Source organism: Ylistrum balloti, unplaced genomic scaffold (genome assembly GCF_031769215.1).
Source record: "Ylistrum balloti isolate Yb309-2 unplaced genomic scaffold, AGI_CSIRO_Ybal_v1 Utg369622, whole genome shotgun sequence".
NCBI lineage: Eukaryota > Metazoa > Mollusca > Bivalvia > Pectinida > Pectinidae > Ylistrum > Ylistrum balloti.
In genome coordinates, this window is record NW_026781892.1 from 730,508 (window position 1) to 752,196 (window position 21,689).

Genomic DNA, 21,689 nt, shown 5'->3' on the forward strand with positions numbered 1-21,689 from the left:
ACAAACCTTCTATATACAGTATAACACTAACACCAGGCTTATATATACAATACAACACTAACACCAGGCTTATATATATAGTATAACAATAACACCAGCCTTCTATATACAGTATAACACTAACACCAGGCTTATATATACAGTATAACACTAACACCAGGCTTATATATACAATACAACACTAACACCAGGCTTATATATACAGTATAACACTTAACACCAGGCTTATATATACAGTATAACACTAACACCAGGCTTATATATACAGTATAACACTAACGCCAGCTTATATATACAGTACAACACTAACACCAGCCTTCTATATACAGTACAACACTAACACCAGCCTTCTATATACAGTATAACACTAACACCAGGCTTATATATACAGTATAACACTTATACAAACCTTCTATATACAGTACTACACTAACACCAGTCTTCCCTATATAGTATAACACTTAAACCTTCTATATACAATATAACACAAACACCAGACTTATATATACAGTATTACACTAACACCAGGCTTATATATACAGTATAACACTTATACAAACCTTCTATATACAGTATAACACTAACACCAGGCTTATATATACAATACAACACTAACACCAGGCTTATATATACAGTATAACACTAACACCAGCCTTCTATATACAGTATAACACTTAACACCAGCCTTCTATATACAGTATAACACTAACACCAGGCTTATATATACAATACAACACTAACACCAGGCTTATATATACAGTATAACACTAACACCAGGCTTATATATACAATACAACACTAACACCAGGCTTATATATACAGTATAACACTTAACACCAGCCTTCCCTATATAGTATAACACTTAAACCTTCTATATACAATATAACACAAACACCAGGCTTATATATACAGTATAACACTAACACCAGGCTTATATATACAGTATAACACTTAACACCAGGCTTATATATACAGTATAACACTAACACCAGGCTTATATATGCAGTATAACACTAACGCCAGCTTCTATTTACAGTACAACACTAACACCAGCCTTCTATATACAGTACATCACTAACACCAGCCTTCTATATACAGTATAACACTAACACCAGGCTTATATATACAGTATAACACTTATACAAACCTTCTATATACAGTACTACGCTAACACCAGTCTTCCCTATATAGTATAACACTTAAACCTTCTATATACAATATAACACAAACACCAGGCTTATATATACAGTATAACACTAACACCAGGCTTATATATACAGTATAACACTAACACCAGTGTACTGAAGTCGGAGGAAGTCAGAGGACCCTCATTCAACATCAGTCGAGATAGACATATCTCAACGAAAGATAAAAGATACACATTGCATTTGCAAAGCAGGGTATGAGATTGCTGTCATGTTTAGCAGTTCTCATTTCTTTCTATGTTCTATCTCCAATTCATGTTTGAAGACGACTCCAATCACAAATGCGATGATCCAGGAACAGGCCTACCATTGAATCCAGTAAATATATCTGCTAGTTTGCATTAGAATTATGAAGTCAAACACACAAGTAAGGCGTTACCATAGTAAAGAGTGTGAGTTTGGGTTATACCAATATACATGTATATTAATATGTTATGTATATCATAAACAATGTAGATTCAGGGGATCCATCTATCTAAAGTCTTAACTATAAGTCATCCCCTCATTTATTCCAAACAATAAAATTCATCCAATGCATGTTTCTTGGGTTTTTTTACGGAATTTGTAGGAGTATTAATATATGTCTATCTGCCAATGAAAATATTTATTGAAATATGCATGTGCATCAAAATGATATTATGCTTCTGTGGTGACATGTACATTCGTTTTTGTAAGCAGTATAAATATGTAATCTACTTTATTGAAGTCTAGCCAGGTGTACCTGCTAATTAATACAACATGTGATGCTAAAATCAGTTTTACCTGGATCATTGCATACTGCTCAAATTTCGAGTTCATTCATTCAGATCATGTTTTGTTCATTTTTACCTAATTTTTAAAAATTGGTATGTGTAATAGTAAAATGGAGACCCTAATATCTTAATGGTATCAAATTTTGAAGTTAATTTAATAGCAAAGTACATTTAGGCCTAAAATCTTATTGCAATATGCTAGTATTACACTTTTGATATAATGAATTAATCTTTAAGCTATTACACACGTTTGTTTTAACTGTTTTGTATATTGAATTAATCTTTAAGCTATTACACACATTTGTTTTAACTGTTTTGTATATTGAATTAATCTTTAAGCTATTACACACATTTGTTTTAACTGTTTTGTATATTGAATTAATCTTTAAGCTATTACACACATTTGTTTTAACTGTTTTATATAATGAATTAATCTTTAAGCTATTACACACGTTTGTTTTAACTGTTGTATATAAATACATGTATAATACTTTTCATTTTCCAGAAGTTCAGAATGGCTCACAGATTTTGTTGGATGTTCCAGATATTAACAAATTGACGCTGTTCGTCATTTTCAAATATTAACCACTGGGTATGTATAAATGTGATATGCACAAATTCAATTTTACCAGAATGTAAATATAAAAATGCAAATTTTTAAGATGCCATTCATATTTTTGCTTTTGTTTTTTTGGTTTTTTTCCTCGATTTTAATAAAGCCAAAATATAGATCAAGTTTGACTTTTCAGCATATGAATTACATATCAATTGATCAACTTTGCAGAATATATCGACAGTGTGCTCATGTTCTCGGTGTGATAGTGTTGGTAGAAGAATGGAAAATTGCTGGTTTAAAGGAATGCCATCTCGGCCTTCTTCAACAAGTTTGCCACAACAGTGGGACAAACCAAGGGGAGCAAAACTCAAGTCAGAGCCAGTGACACATGATAATATCCAGGTCATTTAACATAAACAGAAAGAGAAAACCTGTTAATGCACATTTTGTTGATAAAAGGTACATAATACTATTTTTAGAAGTAGAGACTACAAGTTGCACAATTTCTGTTGGTAAACACAAGTACATTGTGTATTAGTAAAAATTAACTCATAAAAGTCAAATCATTTTCTTGGACTTCGTTTGGTATAGTAATATAAATCATATCTCAAATAAGATTTCAGTTTATGTTCAAAATAAAATATTACTGCTGAGCTTGGTTCAAACATACAAACTGATTTGATACTTCATAGACACTTAAAATTTTCTTTATTTTCAGAATAATTCCTTAGAAGTCATCAGACATTCTGCATTTGAAAAGTTTGAGTAAAAGCCCCATTTCATACTTGGTGGAAGACGGGAGTACCACTGTCAACACCCCATTAAGCCCTCATCACATAGGTTCAGCTCTCAGCTGTCAGGTACGTTATTAACAATAAAATGAATGGGGAAAACCAAAGACCTATTCAGGATGATAAATGTTTGTGAGCGGGTCTAGCTGGAATGTTTGTGAGCTGGTCTAGCTGAAATGTTTGTGAGCTGGTCTAGCTGGAATGTTTGTGAGCTGGTCTAGCTGAAATGTTTGTGAGCTGGTCTAGCTGGAATGTTTGTGAGCTGGTCTAGCTGAAATGTTTGTGAGCTGGTCTAGCTGAAATGTTTGTGAGCTGGTCTTGCTGGAATGTTTGTGAGCTGGTCTAGCTGGAATGTTTGTGTGCTGGTCTAGCTGAAATGTTTGTGAGCTGGTCTAGCTGAAATGTTTGTGAGCTGGTCTAGCTGAAATGTTTGTGAGCTGGTCTAGCTGAAATGTTTGTGAGCTGGTCTTGCTGGAATGTTTGTGAGCTGGTCTAGCTGAAATGTTTGTGAGCTGGTCTTGCTGGAAAATAGATAGCAAGTGATTATAGAACATTATGTAACAGATTAATATCTGAGGCTATGTCATTATAATGAAAAAAGTGACAGCAAGACTTTGCAGTCATGTTTTAAACCCTTCTTCACATCAAATGCCTCTGTGAATTAATGATGAGTTTTCACAATAACTGAACATTATTATATAAAGTGTTGATGGCTTGAATAAAGTTACCATGGATACCAAATTGTCCCGTATTTATTTAAAGGTTAAGGAGTTCACAACTACCACTATCAAATGCCTTTTCCATATCAACAATGCAAACAATTGTGGAATGTTTCTGTATTTTCTTGATTTGTTTAAAATGGATTATAAAACATACTGTTTATTATAACATGTTTTTTATAAAACAATTCTTTCTTTTGTTCTTTTAGTCTCCAGCCATTTGGATAAATGCTTGTTTAGAATATCAGCATAGGTTAGATATTTAGGAAATACCTATTAACATAAAGGTGAAATAGGTGCTTTCAGTGCTGTATTTTACCGGTTATAGGTTCATGCCTTGAAATAAGCCCACCCATGCTTCTGAAATGCCAAGTACAAATCCACTGTGAAAAAGCAATAAAATATTTTGGTGATTGGTATAAAATTTATTATACTAGTGTTGTCAATTAAATCCCTTTTCTTCAACGTCATCAGCACTGACAATAAAATCAGTCACCACATCTTGCATTGAAATTACCCAATACATCTTTCCTACATTTCAGTGAAGATATACATCGTCTAACAGGTCAGTCTCGTATAAAAAATGGCATAAAATTAGTTAACAAGCAACAGACCAACCATATCTGATTTATACATCCAAATAAAGACCGACACAATTTTGAATTGTTTGATGCGTGCAATAGCTCTTTCTACATGAACTCTGTGCTTTGCAATTTTTATTTTTTTAAGACATCCTGCAGCTTCATCCGAACTCCCTTTGTAGCAAAAGAAGGAATGTTTAACTTCAGACCAAGGTCTTTTATTTCATCTTCTATAAGGAAAACTTTGTCAGTCATTACGCCTTCACCCCTCTTCACTTTTTGTTGCTGAATCTTTTAGATGATTTAGGATTTAGAAAGCCACTGTTTTTGGTCAATTCTTTATCAGATATGGAACCAGAAAAAAACATTGATGAAAACATCACTGACCCTCTAGGATCAACTCCAACTAAAGCCTTCACGGTTGTACAGGACTTGTAGTCTGAGTAACACTGCGCTTGTCTCTTCAAAGCACTAGGTGTCTGTATCTTAAGTTTTATGCTGTCTATAATAACAAGAGTATCTGGAAAGTCTACTTTGTATTTTATGGGCATGCTGTTTATTACTTCATCTCTGTGAGGCCAAATCAATAAAGAGCCAAGACGACAGAACATGTATCAAATTAAAAATAATGAATAACATTCCTGGTATTATAAACCAAATAAATGACTCATATGCACAAAATCAAAGTCCCGTCTCGGCTTCATCCTCACAAGTAACAGCTGATCCTCCAAAGACAAAGTTTTCGTTCCAGTCATAGTTTTTGTCCATTTGAAAGGTTCCTCCTTGTCTGTTGGGACCAGAAACAGCTTGTGATATCTATCAAAGGAAAGTCCAGTATAGTACTGGTAATCTGTGACTTTTCGACTGTGAATATTACCTTATGACATTCTGATTCTTCATCATTCCCCTTTTCATTCTCATCTAAAGGAGCTGAATTTCTGTGTAAGTCTTCAACCTGTAGAATAAGTTTTGGATATTCCTTGCCTGGCTTTGTATTGATTTCATTTCAATACAGTCTTCTTCCAATCTTTTGTTTTCTGCTGCAAGAGCTAAAAGGTTTAAAGATGGAGTATCTGAAAAAAGAAAGCATTCATGTAAACAAGAAGCAGTTAAAAGTTTATCCTGTATCAGTTGTGTGATGTATAACACACATGGTGATAGGTCAGAGGTCACATATGGTGATAGGCCAGAGGTCACAAGAAATACACATCTAAGACAATAGTAGCAGCAAACAAACCTCTTAACATTTAAATAGTATTCTAGTTTCTTTGTTATATGTACATGTGGCTGTGCGTTATGGTTAATATGGTATTATCATCACTTCAGGCTCCCCTTATACAGCCAGTCATGCACCCGAGGGAAGAAAATTCCAACAAATGTGGAACCCAAAGAACTTCCTGACTGTTGATGTTGAAAACATGGAAAATCAAAAAGATGAATGGAGCCAAGTAAGCCTAACCTTGGTTGAGGCTATAAACATTGGAAAATCAGCACGTCCCCAGTCTGATTCACCTCTCTGGTTTCAAGAAAGGAGTGAGAGGATTACTGCCTCAAACTTTGGACGCATAATAACCAGAAAGAAGGATGTCAATGATGCTTTCCAAGGCTCGTTTCAGAGACAAAGCTCTACATCAGCTCCAACTTCTTATGGAAAAGCAAATGTACATAGAACAAACAGGCAACCACATTCATGACATTGGTTTATTAATAAACCTTGATCTCCCATTCCTCGGAGCTTCTCCAGACGCAATAGTCTGTGAAAAGATGGTCACGGGGTTAGTGGAAATCAAATGCCCATATTCTGTCAGAGATATGATAATTGAAGATGCAGGTATCAACACATTTTTCTTACAAAAACATGAAGAAAATTACAAACTGTCTCCGAAGCATGTGTACTGGTATCGGGTACAAGGACAGCTATTGGTGTCTGGTGCCCAGTTTTGTGACTTTGTTACATATACAAAGCAGGACTTCTACATTGAAAGAATCCTTCAAATGGAGAAACATGGAAAACCCTGGTTGGGAAACTTACCCCATTTTACATTAACCATTTTAAACCATATTTTGCCACGTCCAATGTAAATGCAGCATCATGATGTTACCTCACCTTTGAATGACAAACTGTTGTCTGTCAGTAAGTCTGATTCTTGCACAGGTTGTCTAACATTCTCTGACTTGATAATGTAAATTAGGTAGAAGAAAAATATACATAAAGTTCTTGTGTTGACATCAAAACAAGCAAGTCAATTCCTTGGTGATACATGGATCACTGTGTAGTGCATTCTGTGTTTGTCTAGGTTCGAGTCCTGAACGGTAACATCAACTTTGGCAATCACAATGATAAGCTTGTGTAATTATTAGTTTTTAACATGACTGTATATCTTTGAACTGATAAAAGTAAAAGTAAGGTGGATTTGTATTGATTGCAGAGGACTCGTTGAAGTTCACAGGAAAAAGCTTAATTACTAAATGTTTATTGTATGAATTTATTGTAATGTATCTTGTTCACAATAGGGATATTAGATCTGTTGCAAGGAAATAAACTGAAAATGAAAAAAATATATAAAACAATTAAAATTTATGTGTCTGTCTCATCCAGAATTCCTTTTTGTTTAATGATTTTTCATGCATCAGTTTTGGGAAGGGGTCTTTTTCTGCATGGAGTATTCTTATATCAAAGTGCAGACTTCGGATTTGGATATGCTTCTGACAGCTTCACATCAACAAAATGCTACAAAATAAAATTCAGTTTTAAGGAAAATCCTATTTTTTCTTGAAATTTAGTGATGACTTTAAAACATTTTTTGAAATCAATATTTAAACATTTTTGATAATTTTGAAGTTGGTCATGGCATATATAAATTATTAGGACAGTTATCACTAATGTCAGAATGCATCAATATTGTCACCAGGAACTTTTTTTTCAAACTGACCATTACATAAAGATTGACCCGACAACTACTATGTACACTACTCATGAGCCTAGAAGGCTCACATCGGATTAAAAAAAAATGTTTTGTTTTATCCATCCATATATTTGATGTGCACATGTAGCTGTTCTAATATATTTTGTGCAATGTACATTGTAAGTTTATATACAAAGTGTAGATGTATGGCAAAAGTAACACTGACAGGTGATTATAACCTACCTTTGAACAAACGAATGGATGTTTGGCCCTTCCACATTCACGAAGGATTGCTTGGTTTAGTTGTGAATGTGGCCATCATTAAGTAAACTATCCTTGTTATTGCTATATCTTCTGAAGTACTGGAGATGTTTCAGATCAAAGTAGAAAATTATAACAATGATCAGTGTCATATATAAAGATCATTCAATGTTGGGTGCCAAATTCCCTCTCTTGTTCAAAACAGATGATTTCAACTTTGCATTTGCAATATAGTTTAACCAATGTACAAGGAAAGAAATGTACACTTTTCAACATTTAGCTCAACATTTACATAGTTCAGGTGCAATTTTGGTTGCAAAAGGAATGTTAAATTGAGTAAGGACAAAAATACCATTTTTGATGCAAATAAAAATATGTACATGTTACACTATATGCTTAGTTCTGTCTAGGAGCAAAAAGATTGTACATCACATCATAATCATTGAACAAAGTGTAAGGGTGATCTAGCCGTGATGATATCATTCCTCCAGACCTTTACAAGGAAATCAAGGATGCATACCTGATGAAATAAACCAGTGAAAATATTTCTTCTTTTTATTTTGTATTACTGGAACCACCCTACCTATGTATTTAGTTAAGCAATAAAAGTTAAGGAAGTTGTACAACTTTGATAAGTGCTTTACCCTCAGTATATATATCTAAATATATATGCAAACATTTTGTCAGTATTCACGATCAACAACTCCACCTAAAATATCACTATTCAGTCTTTTAGCAAATCAGCTTAGTGTTGTAATCAAATAACTAACATTTTTGCTGCAGGTGAAGAACCTGTAGACTGGAATTTAATCCATTTCATCACGAACTATAATTGTAATATAGATCTGCCATTAAGTCATTAAGACACCAGATATTATTGTCACTTGTATTTGTAAAACAAATTTCAACTACACAACCAAAAAATGGTTCTAATATATTGTCACCGGTATCCTTATGTTCAAGCTTAAGATGCAGGTAGCCTTATTACTTATTATTTGGGAAGATTATTGCAAAGAAATTTAAGCCGAAACAGAGTTACATTTTAGACACGAATGGACATTCGCAAATACGTAGCTGCATCTGAAGTCCACATTAGACTTCCAGTATTCGGACACAGCTATCGTTTATGAGATTCATCTTTACTTGGCATTACTACAGCATACCTGTGTCTGCTATCGATCACTTAGAAAATAAAATAAAATGTTATATACAGACTATATGAGATGGTTAATTTGCTAAATATATATTAAAATACTTTGTTTAATTGTACCTTAAGAGTTATTTCCCTTTCCATGTTAATTCCGGATATTTCATTCCGTATCCTTTTTCATTTAATTATAATTTACTTTTTCCGGATGATTGGTTTCTTATGTTATGTAATCTTTGTCGTGAAGAAGTTTGAAAAATACAGAAGTTTGAGAAGCCAAAATTGAGATGCGTCCTTGTTTTGAATGTTTTCCTGTACTGCACAACATATTCAAAATCCCATTATGAATACATTCACTAATATCAAACATTACCAAATCTGACGTTTTTGTCATCTGCTAGATACTCGTCCGATAATTCAGTGTCATATCCGAGTTTTCCAAAAAACAAACAGTTTTCCATCAACACTATATAAATGTTTCGCGCTCTTGAGTTTATACGCTTGCTTTAGAATGTCTTGGTTCCTTTTGAAGATTTAACTTCGATAAGAAAAACTTTAAAGCCATTTTGTATAAAGTCTTGGACTCCTGTTTGAAGTGTTTATATAATAATATCACTTATGATATCACAAATTAAACCATCTATTTAGAGCTCTTCCAAATCTAGATCAAAAATTATTTCGGTAAAACAGCAAAAACAAAGAACATAAAATTTCCATGAAACTGAAACAACAGAGCATACTTTCTGGGAATGTGACAAATCAACAGTTGACATTAGATTAGGACTTGCACATTTAACCATTAACATATAGTAACTCCTGAAGAAGGTACACATGAATATATGGTACCATTATACAACTCAAACCCAACTCACAAATCGCACGATCTTTCGGTATGAAGATGTACTGATCTATCAATTGTAAGAGAAAAAAAAATAAAATCGCGTTCATTGACGACCCTACTGTAATTTTTGTTTGTTTTTTTTTTTCTTCTTTTTTGTCATTGTGCTAATGAGCAATTAAACCTTGCAAATGGGAAAACATATAGTAAGTTGGAAATTACGACAAATAAAATGAGCAAAGAAGTTCAACTAATAATATTAAGAATATGGAAGCAAACATGCGAAAATTAAGTAAATGAATTTCATTTCAACAGTTTATATCTATAAACGTATGAACTGGATTGGACAGCAGTCTGGAAGCCTATGTAATTCTTGTCTGAATCACAGTGGTCAAGATGTGATGGTTTGTATATCTAACCACAATATTGACTATTTACAACACATGCTTAAAGGGAAACAAATTTTGTTTTGAATTTTAAAAAAATGGCTAAAAGACGGTTAACACTGCATATATGTAACGACATCACACATTTCCAATCTCGAATCAAGACCTGTTCCTGTGTGGGACAAAAGACCATCTTTGACAACCACGGAATCTTCCATCTCCTGGTACGAAAGCCCACGCTATTATTAGAATGTCGGTATTTTGTTTTTGTTTTTTTTTTTACTTTTATGTCGCTTTAACAGTCGGGATAAGCGACGTAAAAGACTCATCATCACCCAGTTATAACCATTGTTTTACATCGGTGAAAATAACCTGATAACTTTATAACCCTGTTTAATTATCTGTCACTAGATGTAGTTAGCCACTTATAACCTCAAATGCCGGACTTTGATTTAATTGCATTGGTAAAATATTTGAAATATTACCCTGTTCTTGACGTTCTTATGAAATTTAAAATTTGAATTTAAGATTATTGAAGACGTGAAATTAGTTGAATAATGAAGAAAGTTTGTCACTTTTGAGATGTATTTCGAGAGATTCGACAAGTTGCCTGTTCTGTATTATAAAGAGGGTTATAAGATGTGAAAAGTGTACAATTATAGCCACGAGAATATAAATGGTTTACTATCATCAACTTGATAACATCACTTATTATCACTAATTGACAAAAGAATAGGGGTTCTTCTAAACACTTTAAACAGTCATTACATCTTTTCTTCCTATATCTATGGGATTCCCATCAGACAGATAACATTACATATCTAATTTTATCGTGGTACATTCTTGGACAATCTACACCATGAATTATGATAAAGAAAAAATAGCTCTCGTATTTCATTACAATTCGTACCTTCAGCAATTTAACTAACATCAGTGTAACGCTGATATCAGATTCTCTTTACAGCTACGTTTTATTTGGAAGTTGTTTCCGAAAACATTGTAATGACTATTACTGTTCGTCTTTAACAATACTGATCAGCTGTAGTTTATGGTTATATGTACATGACCTTTGACCCAAAGATATGTCAACAGCTTATAAACGTTTGCATCACTGCTGTGTTTTGTCTGCGAGTAAATAACGGGCTGACGGGCCGTACTAGCGAGCATCGAACACGTCCAATGTCGTGTTGCACAAAGAAATAGACTATTTCACAATCAGGTTATTATGATGACCTTAAAACCCCTGCAAAATCATCATCTTTCATCTTTTTATGATTATTAAAAGGACGATAAGTATACAGACACAACTCGTAGTGTTCAACGACTGATTCCAAACAAATACACTGCATGAAATACAACAGGACTTCAAATATCATACTTTTGTTTTATTAAATACTCAACTGCATGTTAGGGTGTCAATTAAATCGATATTGACTTTTTCCTGACCAAGTTGTTCCCCGTGACTGTCACTACAGTAACACACACTTCCGGTACACTGAACAGGCGCGTAACTTCCGATGTCAGTACAGCTGAAAGTTTTGCCAACAATATTCAACTCCATATACTCATGCTGATCCCGTGCACAAGCTGAAAATAACAAATTGAGTCACGTGATTCTTAAGGGGAAAAAAAGGAACTCCCGAAGTGAAAACATTAAAGTCAGTGAGGGTTACCGAAATCGAATTGATTTCGATTTATTTGCCAACAGTAGCTTATTAATAACTCTATCGAAAACGCAAACATGTTTAAAGGAGATAATTTTTGTAATGTTTAAAATGTGACTTTACGAGTTAGACAATATGTTATGCTTGTTCAGAATGTTTGGTCAAACTTTGTCTGAATAATCAGCTAATATAAATATATATATATAAAAAACTTACAACAATCGGTATTAACGGCTTGACCGATGCTGAAGTCCTCGGTAAGTTTGGTTCCGTTAGCAGTTACACAGTTACAGCTGGAAATAAAGAAGACTGTTCACTTCCGGTATGTCACAATAATATAGCGGTAAATTTAGAAAATATTATTTTAACTTTAATCCGTAACGCTTTATTATATTTGTATAAACATGCGTATTCTAAACCACAACACATTGGTGTACATTAGGGTATCCGAACAACGAATGATACCATACCTTTGGGGCACCGGAGTTCCCTAGATAAATTACTGAGTGTTAGCAATGGCTAGTATCAAAATACTTGGAGCGATCTGAATTCAATGACCAGTATCGTTTAAAATTTGAAAAAACCTAGCAAATTTTTCCGGACCGTTTTCAAATTTGAGCGTTTCAATCTTTTCTTTTTTAAATTTAATCCAGTTTATCTGTTTAAAAGCTACTGTTACACATTTTTTTGTTTTCTGTTTTTGTTTTTGTATTCATCTTGATTTCAGACAATGATTTGTAGAAGTATCTTACGAGTACATAGGATAAATTGTCCCTTTGATAAGGATTAGAGACGAATATTCTAATCAAGTTGAATGAATGAGAAGGATGAGGGCGTCTTGTGTTTGAGCACTTCATGTATACTTACACGGAACCCCGACACTGACGGGGGGCGTATGTACCGTCCTCCAGACACTGAGGTTTGAGAGCCCCAATAGGATAAGATCCGGTCTGTTCTATAATTTCCGATATCTCTGCTTCAATCTCGTCCATTTCGTCTTGACAAGGCATGGAATCGACTGTTATATTCAATACGAATCAATTTATTATCGGATATACATTTAAAAAAAAATAGTTATTTGTTATAAAGTACGCTGATTATAAAAGTACTTCAAAACGACAGTGTTTGAAACTTTGATATTTTAGAAGGAACATATATCGGTTTAATGTAACACGGTATTATCTTCATCAGATCGGCAAAATCCTACCAATAGGCATGTAGGTTACATAATGTTTTATACAGTTTGTAAACAAATCTTCTGTATGTATGCTTATTGTTTAATGTGACGTAGACGTACAGTATATAACGCTTGTATTTGCCAACATATTAAAAAAATATTGCGAACATCATGTTTTTTCTATCTTCTTAATGAAAAAATATAAATATTTTACGTCACTTCTGAAACTTAACGACGTGTTCCTCTACCGGCCTTAAGGAAAAACCAACTGATAAACTGACCAGCTACATAACTAGTAACTTCCGCTTGTTATTGATAGTCTCTATTGGTGCTGTAATATCATTTGTACGATAGACAAAATGCATTTACTTAGATTAATACACTAAGTACGATTCCTTGGCACTGTAACACTGACTGATAAGCCTACTGTTATGACAGTATTATGATAGTTCATTGATATATAAACTTTAGTTTTTAATGCAAAATTATTCATCCGGTTATATTGATGTTATACATTCAAGCTAAATTACAGAAAAACTTACCTTCATCTCCGGAATCCGAAACTGTGTCATCAGCATAGGTAATTCCAAAAACAACGAGGAGGGTGAGAAAGGCAATCTTCATTTTGTCTGCTACACTGAATATTATGGTCGATGTTTTTGTCTAGGATAGTGAGGCACGAACTACACTTTTTTTATAATGCAGTGTCCACACTGATGTTACCTTAAATACTAGACAAGTGGCAACAGATTGCGTTGGTCAGTGCAGCACGAGGTGTAAATCCATTAACTAAATGGACATACGTGTGACATATGTAACAGCGTATATTAGATAATACATGCGCAATTTAGATACAATGTACCATTGTAGTCCTAAAAAGGCATGATGTCTGTATATCACAAGTAAACCATTCGTTTAAGAGTAATTCCCTCCGACTTTAGTTTCAGTAAGTTACATTTTTTTGGTCTTTTTAACATACTTCTTTAGCGGTGTGAGTCTTTACACACAATCGACAATGGTTTAGTACTAGTTATTGTCTACTGTTGACTAAGACGTTTAATTGTGAAGTACGACGTTGCCAGCAACAGGTGAAAAAAGACAATGAAGAGCTAACAGGAACCATATTCTTTTCAGTCACGTCACACAATTTTTTAAACATTAAAATGGTGTAACAAATACAGTATTTTAAGAGACAATTAAATGAATTTGTGAATTATTTGCCAAAGTCTCGCTGTGGTGCTTTGGTTTCCGACAATGATGTGAATCCTTTCTGTAATCCTATAAATTAGTTACACTTGAAACGTGATATTTTGATAAACTGTTTAAATTTTGAATATTGGTTTTATCATTCGCATCGTTCTGTTGATCGGACATAGAAGAGTTATGATCAGACAGAATGTAACGATGGAATTAAAAGGCAAGAATGGTCTTCAACGAGCGAATATATAAGAAGTTAATAACTTAATAAAAAAAAGTACAAAAAATATAATAATTATGATAATAATAAGAAGAAAAACAACAAACAAGTGTGACCCAGTTAATCAGTCAGTTAAAGCATCTGGGACGCATTTTGGTTTTATCTGTACGATCGGTTTGAGGATTGCCTAATGCAGCTAAAAGAAATACAACGTTTTCATGCAATTGATAGTAACCTGTCCACAAACATCAAGGGTTTGTATTGATATCTACGTCCGGGCATGGTCATCACAGATGTGGAAATACCTCGGGCAAGACTGACCATTACAGGTTTAAAATCAGAACATCTACAAATAACAATGTGCCTGGGGAAACACAGATCGCTCCTGGTGTAACGGATGATTTCGACACACGAGCTAGCATAACATATGGAAAGCGAACATAGATTGTAGTGCGTCAATATTGTGACACCTGGCGATATATCTTGTAGGAGGTATGGCGGATGTGCATGAATTGGTCCTTTATCGGATTCTGCGCGTCGGAGAAAAAAAAACTCTCGTCATACACCGTGAGATTTTAGGGACAGAAATGTGACAATAGAATACCTCTCTAAAAGAAGATAAATCAAACATGTCCACTTCTACAAATATTCATAATATAATTAATATTAATAAGAAAAAAAGTATCTCAATGAATTAAGATGGTAAAGTTGAAATGACAATGAGATTTCAATTAAATAAAATATTTATATAATAATAATAATATTTTTATTGCGGGGAGGGTGGGGGATGGGTGTGTGTGTTTGTGTGTGAGCTTTCTACGAGGTACAATCCATGCCATCTGGAGTTATCTCCCTTCAATGAACATTTCATTTACAATGAATATTGTTAATTTACTGATGGTGAGTGAATCAGTATTACCAGAATATACTATTATTCATTCAGGATATATTTTGCCAACATCTCTATTATGTATTTATGTTTCTTGTTCGTTGAATAAATGTTGTTATTATTGTAAATATCCAAGTGATTAAACTGATTCCAAACTTTTAAGATTACAATGATGGTTAAATATCTAACGCCGGTGAGCTTGTAAAAAACAAGAATACATGTAATAATAAAAACACGCTTTGGTGATCGAAAATATTCCTTGAGGAGGGATCATCATCGTTTCCAGCCAAAATCAAAACATGATTAATGGCAATTTTTAAATTGTTGCCCACATAAAACGTCTTATAACGCCTTCATTTCAAAAGAGTTCCAAACCGCGACTACATTACCTACTTTCTCTTTGCCAAGGCGAGAAACATTACTACGGCACAATTTATATATGATTCGTAACTTTTAATACGAAAAGAAAAAAAAAACTTTATTGAATAAAAGTTTTCATACCTTGCATGAATGGTGTTTATTAATTGAAGTAGTTTCTAGGGCACCACGTTTATCATGCATGCTTCAGGATTTGAATGTGATTACAATGTGTTATATATATATTCTATAAACTTTGTTTTCCAATATCAAAATATTTTTTTGCATATCTACCTAAGCTACGTTTGGTGAATCGGAGTGAGTATGTGATATTATATATACATTTGTATATAACTTTATTTTGCTGGTCCAATCATAATGGCAGGATTTACGAAACAGAAATGAAGTATCCCTTCAACGTCACTTTGAAATGTGTGAATATAATAAATCATTACTTATCTGCGACATTTAACATTTACACGATAGTGTGATATTTATTGTTTTAAAACCTCTACATTCCCCGCTATTCACGCGACACATCCATGGTCAGTAATTTATCAGCCTGTCGAACAGGGATGTTACCCATCTGAGTGGTCAGTATTTAAGGACACCACTTCAGTCTCATCAGCCAATTAATTGTACAACCTCAATAGAACAGGCAAACCAGAATATAAAGTACAATGAAGGGTATTATTATAGTTCTGATGATCGTAATCGGAGTCGTCTTTGCTGATGATTCAGATTCCGGAACCGAAGGTACCGGTTTTTCTTTTGAATTATAGTATTATGATATATTGTGGCGAACTCTTTGCCGGTTTTAATTGGTATTATTGTGAAAAAGTTATGAAATGTATAATACATGTCACGTGTTCGCATATTTCCAGCACCAATAGCTGTGACAGACGTCCCGGAGTCAGAGGAGACTACAGAAGCATGTCAGAGGGAGTATGATTACATCGAGGAACTGGAGAACCAGGTTTGGGAGGAAACAGGTGTCCGGCCGTCCGGAACAACCAAACCTCAATGTCTAGAGGATGGCACTTACGCTCCTCGCCAGTGTATGTACGGCCAGTAAGTATCTCTATATAACTTATACAGTATTGCCGTAGTAGGCAAACTAAATAATATGTTCGTTTATATCTGTAGACTGAAGAATGAAAATGTTAATAAAGAAATAAGTTCAGATAGCTTTTTCAATCTAATACACGTTGAAACAACAATTATGGCGAGCTACTTCGATGAAAACGATCGAAAATTATTCACGCACCTAACAGCAGTGGTCTTGGAAGGACCGCACCGTAAGATTTTATTTAACGTTTGGTGTAGCATCTATCGTGCTTTAAATGTGTTGGGCTCATCTCCGGATTGAACATGATTTAGTCTTGTTGTAAAACCACCAGTCAACACATGTGTTCCATTACACTCAACAACTTTTGTTTTTACTTAAAAAAAACTTAAGAGTTCAACATTTCATATAGAGAGTTATGTCCCTTTACCTATCTGGTATTCTCATTGACAGATACCACATTTGACTATATCTAATTCTGAGGATTGACAGGTGATATTTAAGATATACAGAAATCTTTCTATAAGAGATACAATATCAGCCTACAAAATTAGATTCTAGTATTTTAACTGTAGTTCGCTGAGTCTGATGGTAATTAAAGATCAATGCTTAGGGGAGACAACTTGGTCAAGTCAAGCAGAACTTTTCCATTTCTTCTTGGTTTTGATAAATTCTGATAATCAACTCCGCGATGTGAACATACAAAAAGAGCACAGCGGATTTGTCCGAGTTTCTTTTGACCCCCAACACAGACAGTAAGCATGATTCATGTACGATAAAGTTTGTGTGGAGTATAATATCCTAACTGTGCAATTCCTTTATCTATACTGAAGAGACCAAACGGAAATGATCGACTTTATAACTACATGTAGGTTTGAAAATACTTAAATTACCATTTAAGGTAAGATTGATGCAAGTTTACATTCCACAATATTGTCAGTATCCAAAATACTTAATTACACGCAATTTGTTTTCGGGAGATATCCGCGTAACACCGGTATTCTTTTGTTGTACTCAAGGTCTGTCATTTGAAACGTTTAGTTAGTACGTAACGGACGAGACGCTTGCATCCTACAGGTAGCTCATTGCTGATGATTCTCCTTTGTGTAGTTATGTAAATCTGATGTATTTGGACTAGTGGGGACGTTGGAGATGTCGGCTGCAGTAACAGTTAATATATATTTGTATATCGCGTCTGTTTCAGCTGTCGATGTGTCGCTGCTGATGGAACTATCTTGACAAAGACAGATTTCTCGGAAGCCCAAGCCGTTGATACTGACTGTTGTAAGTACATGATTACGATGATTTACATATGTGTTTTCTTTTTGCATTGAAGTACGATGTCTTAAGGTGTTAAAGTAAGTGATATTGGTATTTTCACACGCGTTTGACGAAGGAGATCTTAACTGAAAACAGCATAGCTTGTACGCATAGAAAACCGTGAGATTAATTAATCATAGTGTTGTCAATATGATTAATCCAAAGAATGGTGACCGTAATATAACATATGACAGACAAAAGTATTGACGTTTACCTTAAACGCTTCGCCATCTTAGAGCAAAGCTCACTTTTTACTATAATTACTGATAACAATTCATCTGAATGAACATATTACAGTGCCACGCTTGCTGTTTTTCATGACTTTAAGTTAATTTACATGTATCTCTTACATGGAACTTAATAATTCGGCGATGTATTTTTAAGAGAGCACAGTTATAAATAAGACGGAAGATTTACGGAACAAACTACGTACCATATGTGATTTTGAAAGACAAATTTTTTAGGTAAACGAACGAGTGTCACATGAATCACTCGGTGCTGTGAGATCGGATTTACACTTATACAGTGTAAAATGATGTTATATTCGTATGGTATACTGTTTTAAGTACATGTATGCATCAGTGTTGGTAATCAGTTTTAAGTATTGTAAATTTATGAAATCAGTGATATTGCTTTTGAGTGACAATTTGGGCATAAATGGGGCTTAAAAAATAATTTTTTTTAAAAAATCAATATTTACAAACATATAAATATTTATAAACGAACGTTGACATAGCGAGTGTCGTCAATGAAGAAGATGACACTTACTCTTCCGGAATACCTGGTCTTATTCTACTTGTACTTTTTGCAGCAGTCTCTGTTAAAATTTTTCTTTTGGTCATATTTTGCCCTGGTTTTATGGAATTTGAGTTTGAATTATGATTATGTTGCCATGCTGGTATTTTCTTGATGCTTTTATCTATTATATAAAAACTATAAGAATGCGTTAATGGTACCCATTACTTCATTACATTTGTTTATCTTTATTTTTTGCAGCCTGTAAACGTCAACAACACGAGCATTCGCAGCTACAAATGGTCGGAAAGATTTTTCGTTGTACTGACATTGGAAGCTTTGATCAAATTCAATGCACCGGAAGCGTTTGTTTCTGTGCAGACGCACGAGGTGAACAATTGGGAGAGGAAACCGTGAACATCGGACTCATCGACACGCTTAAGTGTTAACGCCAGCACAATATACAATATTACCGACACACATATTTAGTAATGCATTAGATATAAGAGAGCTGGCTTTATAAACAACAATATATTCAAACAGAACGAATTATCTTCTAACAAATCGAATTGTTCATGACTATAAATTGGTACTTCAATTTTCGTTTTACTTGTTCACGTTCACGTTGCGAAAACGTTACAGAACTACAGACCATTGTCACACAGGCACTGATATTTACGTGACATTCAAAGTCATTTTACCGAAATAAAACTTAAAATTAAAATCTGAATCTAGTTCATTATTTGTGTTATAATCATACCAGTAATGAAATTGGAGAATAAGACGAGGTGTTATGGAAGAGTAAGCGTCTTCTGCTTCATCGACGACACCCGTAATGTAAACATTTATCAAAGTAAGTAAGTAAGTAATGACACGTTCTCAAATTAGAACAAGGTATACAACAATGGAGCCAACAGGCAAACTAACGAGCATCAAACACGTCCAGCCTTACGTCAACATAAATATTCCAAACATGTAGAATTTGCGTTTTGTAATATGAAACATAATAGACAAGGACGTATACCTTCTCAATATACAGAAGGGTTGATAACTTGTAATGCGGATAATTTGGCATCTTTGAAGTTGGGAAAAATAACTATTAAATATTTTCTAAAAAGGTCACATATATTTCTTTTAAAAATAGGAAAAAGCAAAAGTTAACCCTTTATCATGCGAGAGAACTGATATTAAAAAGATAAACTTAAATTTTTGTAATTCAACACATGTACGTATTCCAACAAGTTACAAACAAAAAGTCAGCAGAGTTGATACATCCTTTAACTGAGTTTTGAAATTATCTCCAGTGATACACATGTATTACAGTAATAATGAAACTGCATCCTACCGCTTGGTTGTCTTTTAGGATTCGATGTTAGGGACCTACATTGTTGAAATCTAGAAATCAACCAGTGAAAATCCTAAATTAGAAATAAATGTGAAAAACCAGACGAGGATTTTAACTGAATGAATCTTTAAATTGATTAATCATGCCTGGTATCATGTAAATGCTCGTTTGTCAGTTTCGGCGTCGTGTTAATGTTCTCATAGTTTTTACACAGTACCTGTAACTCTGGTCTGGCGAAGTCGTATTGGACCTAGCCTGTAAATTGGCCTACAAATCTCTGTGACTGGTAAGGTATCATTTCTCCATTATTATACGCAACGGGAAACAGTTTAGCCAATATCGCATTCTCTAAATCTGACCATATGTCTTCAACAGTTGTGATCCGAGATATAAAAAAACAAATATCAGATACCCTTGAATGTAGCAAAGAACTACTAGAACAGGCCAATATATCTTTAACTCTGCTATCAGCAATCATTTTCCTACCTGAATGCCCTCGGGTGTGCAGTTGCGGGCATATTTGTTTTGTACTGTCTGTTTGTATGTTGTCAACATTAACCTTGCCCATAACTTTTGAACCATAAGAGTTAGGGCTTTCATATTTGACATGTGTGTCCTAGTGATAATACCTTACCGGTGGTACCAAAAGTGTTAACCATGTGACCTTGACCGTGACCTTACATTTGATGAAAATGAACATTGGCCACAACTATTGCATAATCGGAGTTATGGCTTTCATTGTTGGCATGTGTATTCCTTGTGACGAAACCTTTTTGACCATGTGATCTTTGACCTACATGATCTTTGTCCTACATGACCTTTGACATACATTTGAAAGTAAAAACAATCAGTAAATCATCACAATGAAAGCAAAAATGTGCATGCAAATAGCACAAGTTTTACACAGTACAGTTTTAATATCTCACTTCAGAATTTTGTTGCAACCTGAGGTATAGTGTTTCATAAAAACCTCTTGTTTTCATTGTGTTAATTGCTGACAAAACATTATATATATTTACCTGTGTCCCCAACCTTTGATGTGTACATATCTTAGCTTATTTGATATTCAACGACCTGTTCCCTTTATCACAATTATCACACTTTTCACAACACAGGGTTTCAATATTCAATTTGTTCGATATGAAGCTGGACGTGGTTGATCCCCGTTAGTTTGCCTGTTTGTGGTCCGTTGTTGCATATTAGCTCTCAACTGAGAAAGTGACTTACTTGGATTGACCAATGCTTACATGGCGGGCGTCGTCGATGAAGCAGAGTACGGAACACCAGGTCTTATTATCCTTTTACTGTTCCAGGAGTCTCCACATAAATTTTCCTTTTTTTCAAATTTTTCCCATTGAATTTGAAGTTTGGCTTAAGATCCCGATAACAGATAACCATTTTTTATCGTTCTTTAGTGATCTCTTGTTATATTGTCTATAGTGAGATTTTCGTTTTGAAAGATCTGATGCTGTGAAAACGATAAGTAGCTACAACTGGAAATCGTGAACTGTAAATTTTATAAGTAATTTTTCTCTAGAATATTTTAGCTATGGCTATGCAATAATCTCGTGCCAAAA

The 21,689-nt window shown here is 34.1% G+C and overlaps 2 protein-coding genes and 1 pseudogene across 2 annotated transcripts; 2 read left to right on the plus strand and 1 right to left on the minus strand.

The window, feature by feature from the left end:
• The first annotated feature begins 2,757 nt into the window (after positions 1 to 2,757).
• LOC132550034 (uncharacterized) lies at positions 2,758 to 6,700 on the plus strand (annotated as a pseudogene).
• A 4,838-nt stretch (positions 6,701 to 11,538) lies between these two features.
• Positions 11,539 to 13,607, minus strand: LOC132550043 (thyroglobulin-like). Its single transcript, XM_060214045.1, has 4 exons — positions 13,526 to 13,607; positions 12,674 to 12,824; positions 12,023 to 12,099; positions 11,539 to 11,729 (listed from the first exon to the last, which is right to left on the minus strand). The coding sequence occupies exons 1-4, from the start codon at positions 13,605 to 13,607 to the stop codon at positions 11,539 to 11,541; spliced, it is 501 nt and encodes a 166-aa protein (XP_060070028.1).
• Positions 13,608 to 16,326: 2,719 nt separating this feature from the next.
• On the plus strand, positions 16,327 to 19,216 carry LOC132549720 (thyroglobulin-like). The gene is made up of 4 exons (XM_060213678.1): positions 16,327 to 16,402; positions 16,531 to 16,717; positions 17,917 to 17,996; positions 19,029 to 19,216. Exons 1-4 carry the CDS (start codon positions 16,327 to 16,329, stop codon positions 19,214 to 19,216), a joined length of 531 nt encoding a protein of 176 aa, XP_060069661.1.
• The last annotated feature ends 2,473 nt before the right edge of the window (positions 19,217 to 21,689 follow it).

Excerpts from the sequence above, each read along its gene's own strand:
- LOC132550043 (XM_060214045.1), bottom strand. The coding sequence starts at position 13,607 with ATGAAGATTGCCTTTCTCACCCTCCTCGTTGTTTTTGGAATTACCTAT. Across the intron at positions 12,825-13,525 it reads TTCGGATTCCGGAGATGAAG|TCGATTCCATGCCTTGTCAA; the intron begins GTAAGTTTTTCT and ends TGAATATAACAG. Across the intron at positions 11,730-12,022 it reads AGCCGTTAATACCGATTGTT|CTTGTGCACGGGATCAGCAT; the intron begins GTAAGTTTTTTA and ends TGTTATTTTCAG.
- LOC132549720 (XM_060213678.1), top strand. The coding sequence starts at position 16,327 with ATGAAGGGTATTATTATAGTTCTGATGATCGTAATCGGAGTCGTCTTT. Across the intron at positions 16,718-17,916 it reads CGCCAGTGTATGTACGGCCA|CTGTCGATGTGTCGCTGCTG; the intron begins GTAAGTATCTCT and ends CGTCTGTTTCAG. Across the intron at positions 17,997-19,028 it reads AGCCGTTGATACTGACTGTT|CCTGTAAACGTCAACAACAC; the intron begins GTAAGTACATGA and ends TATTTTTTGCAG.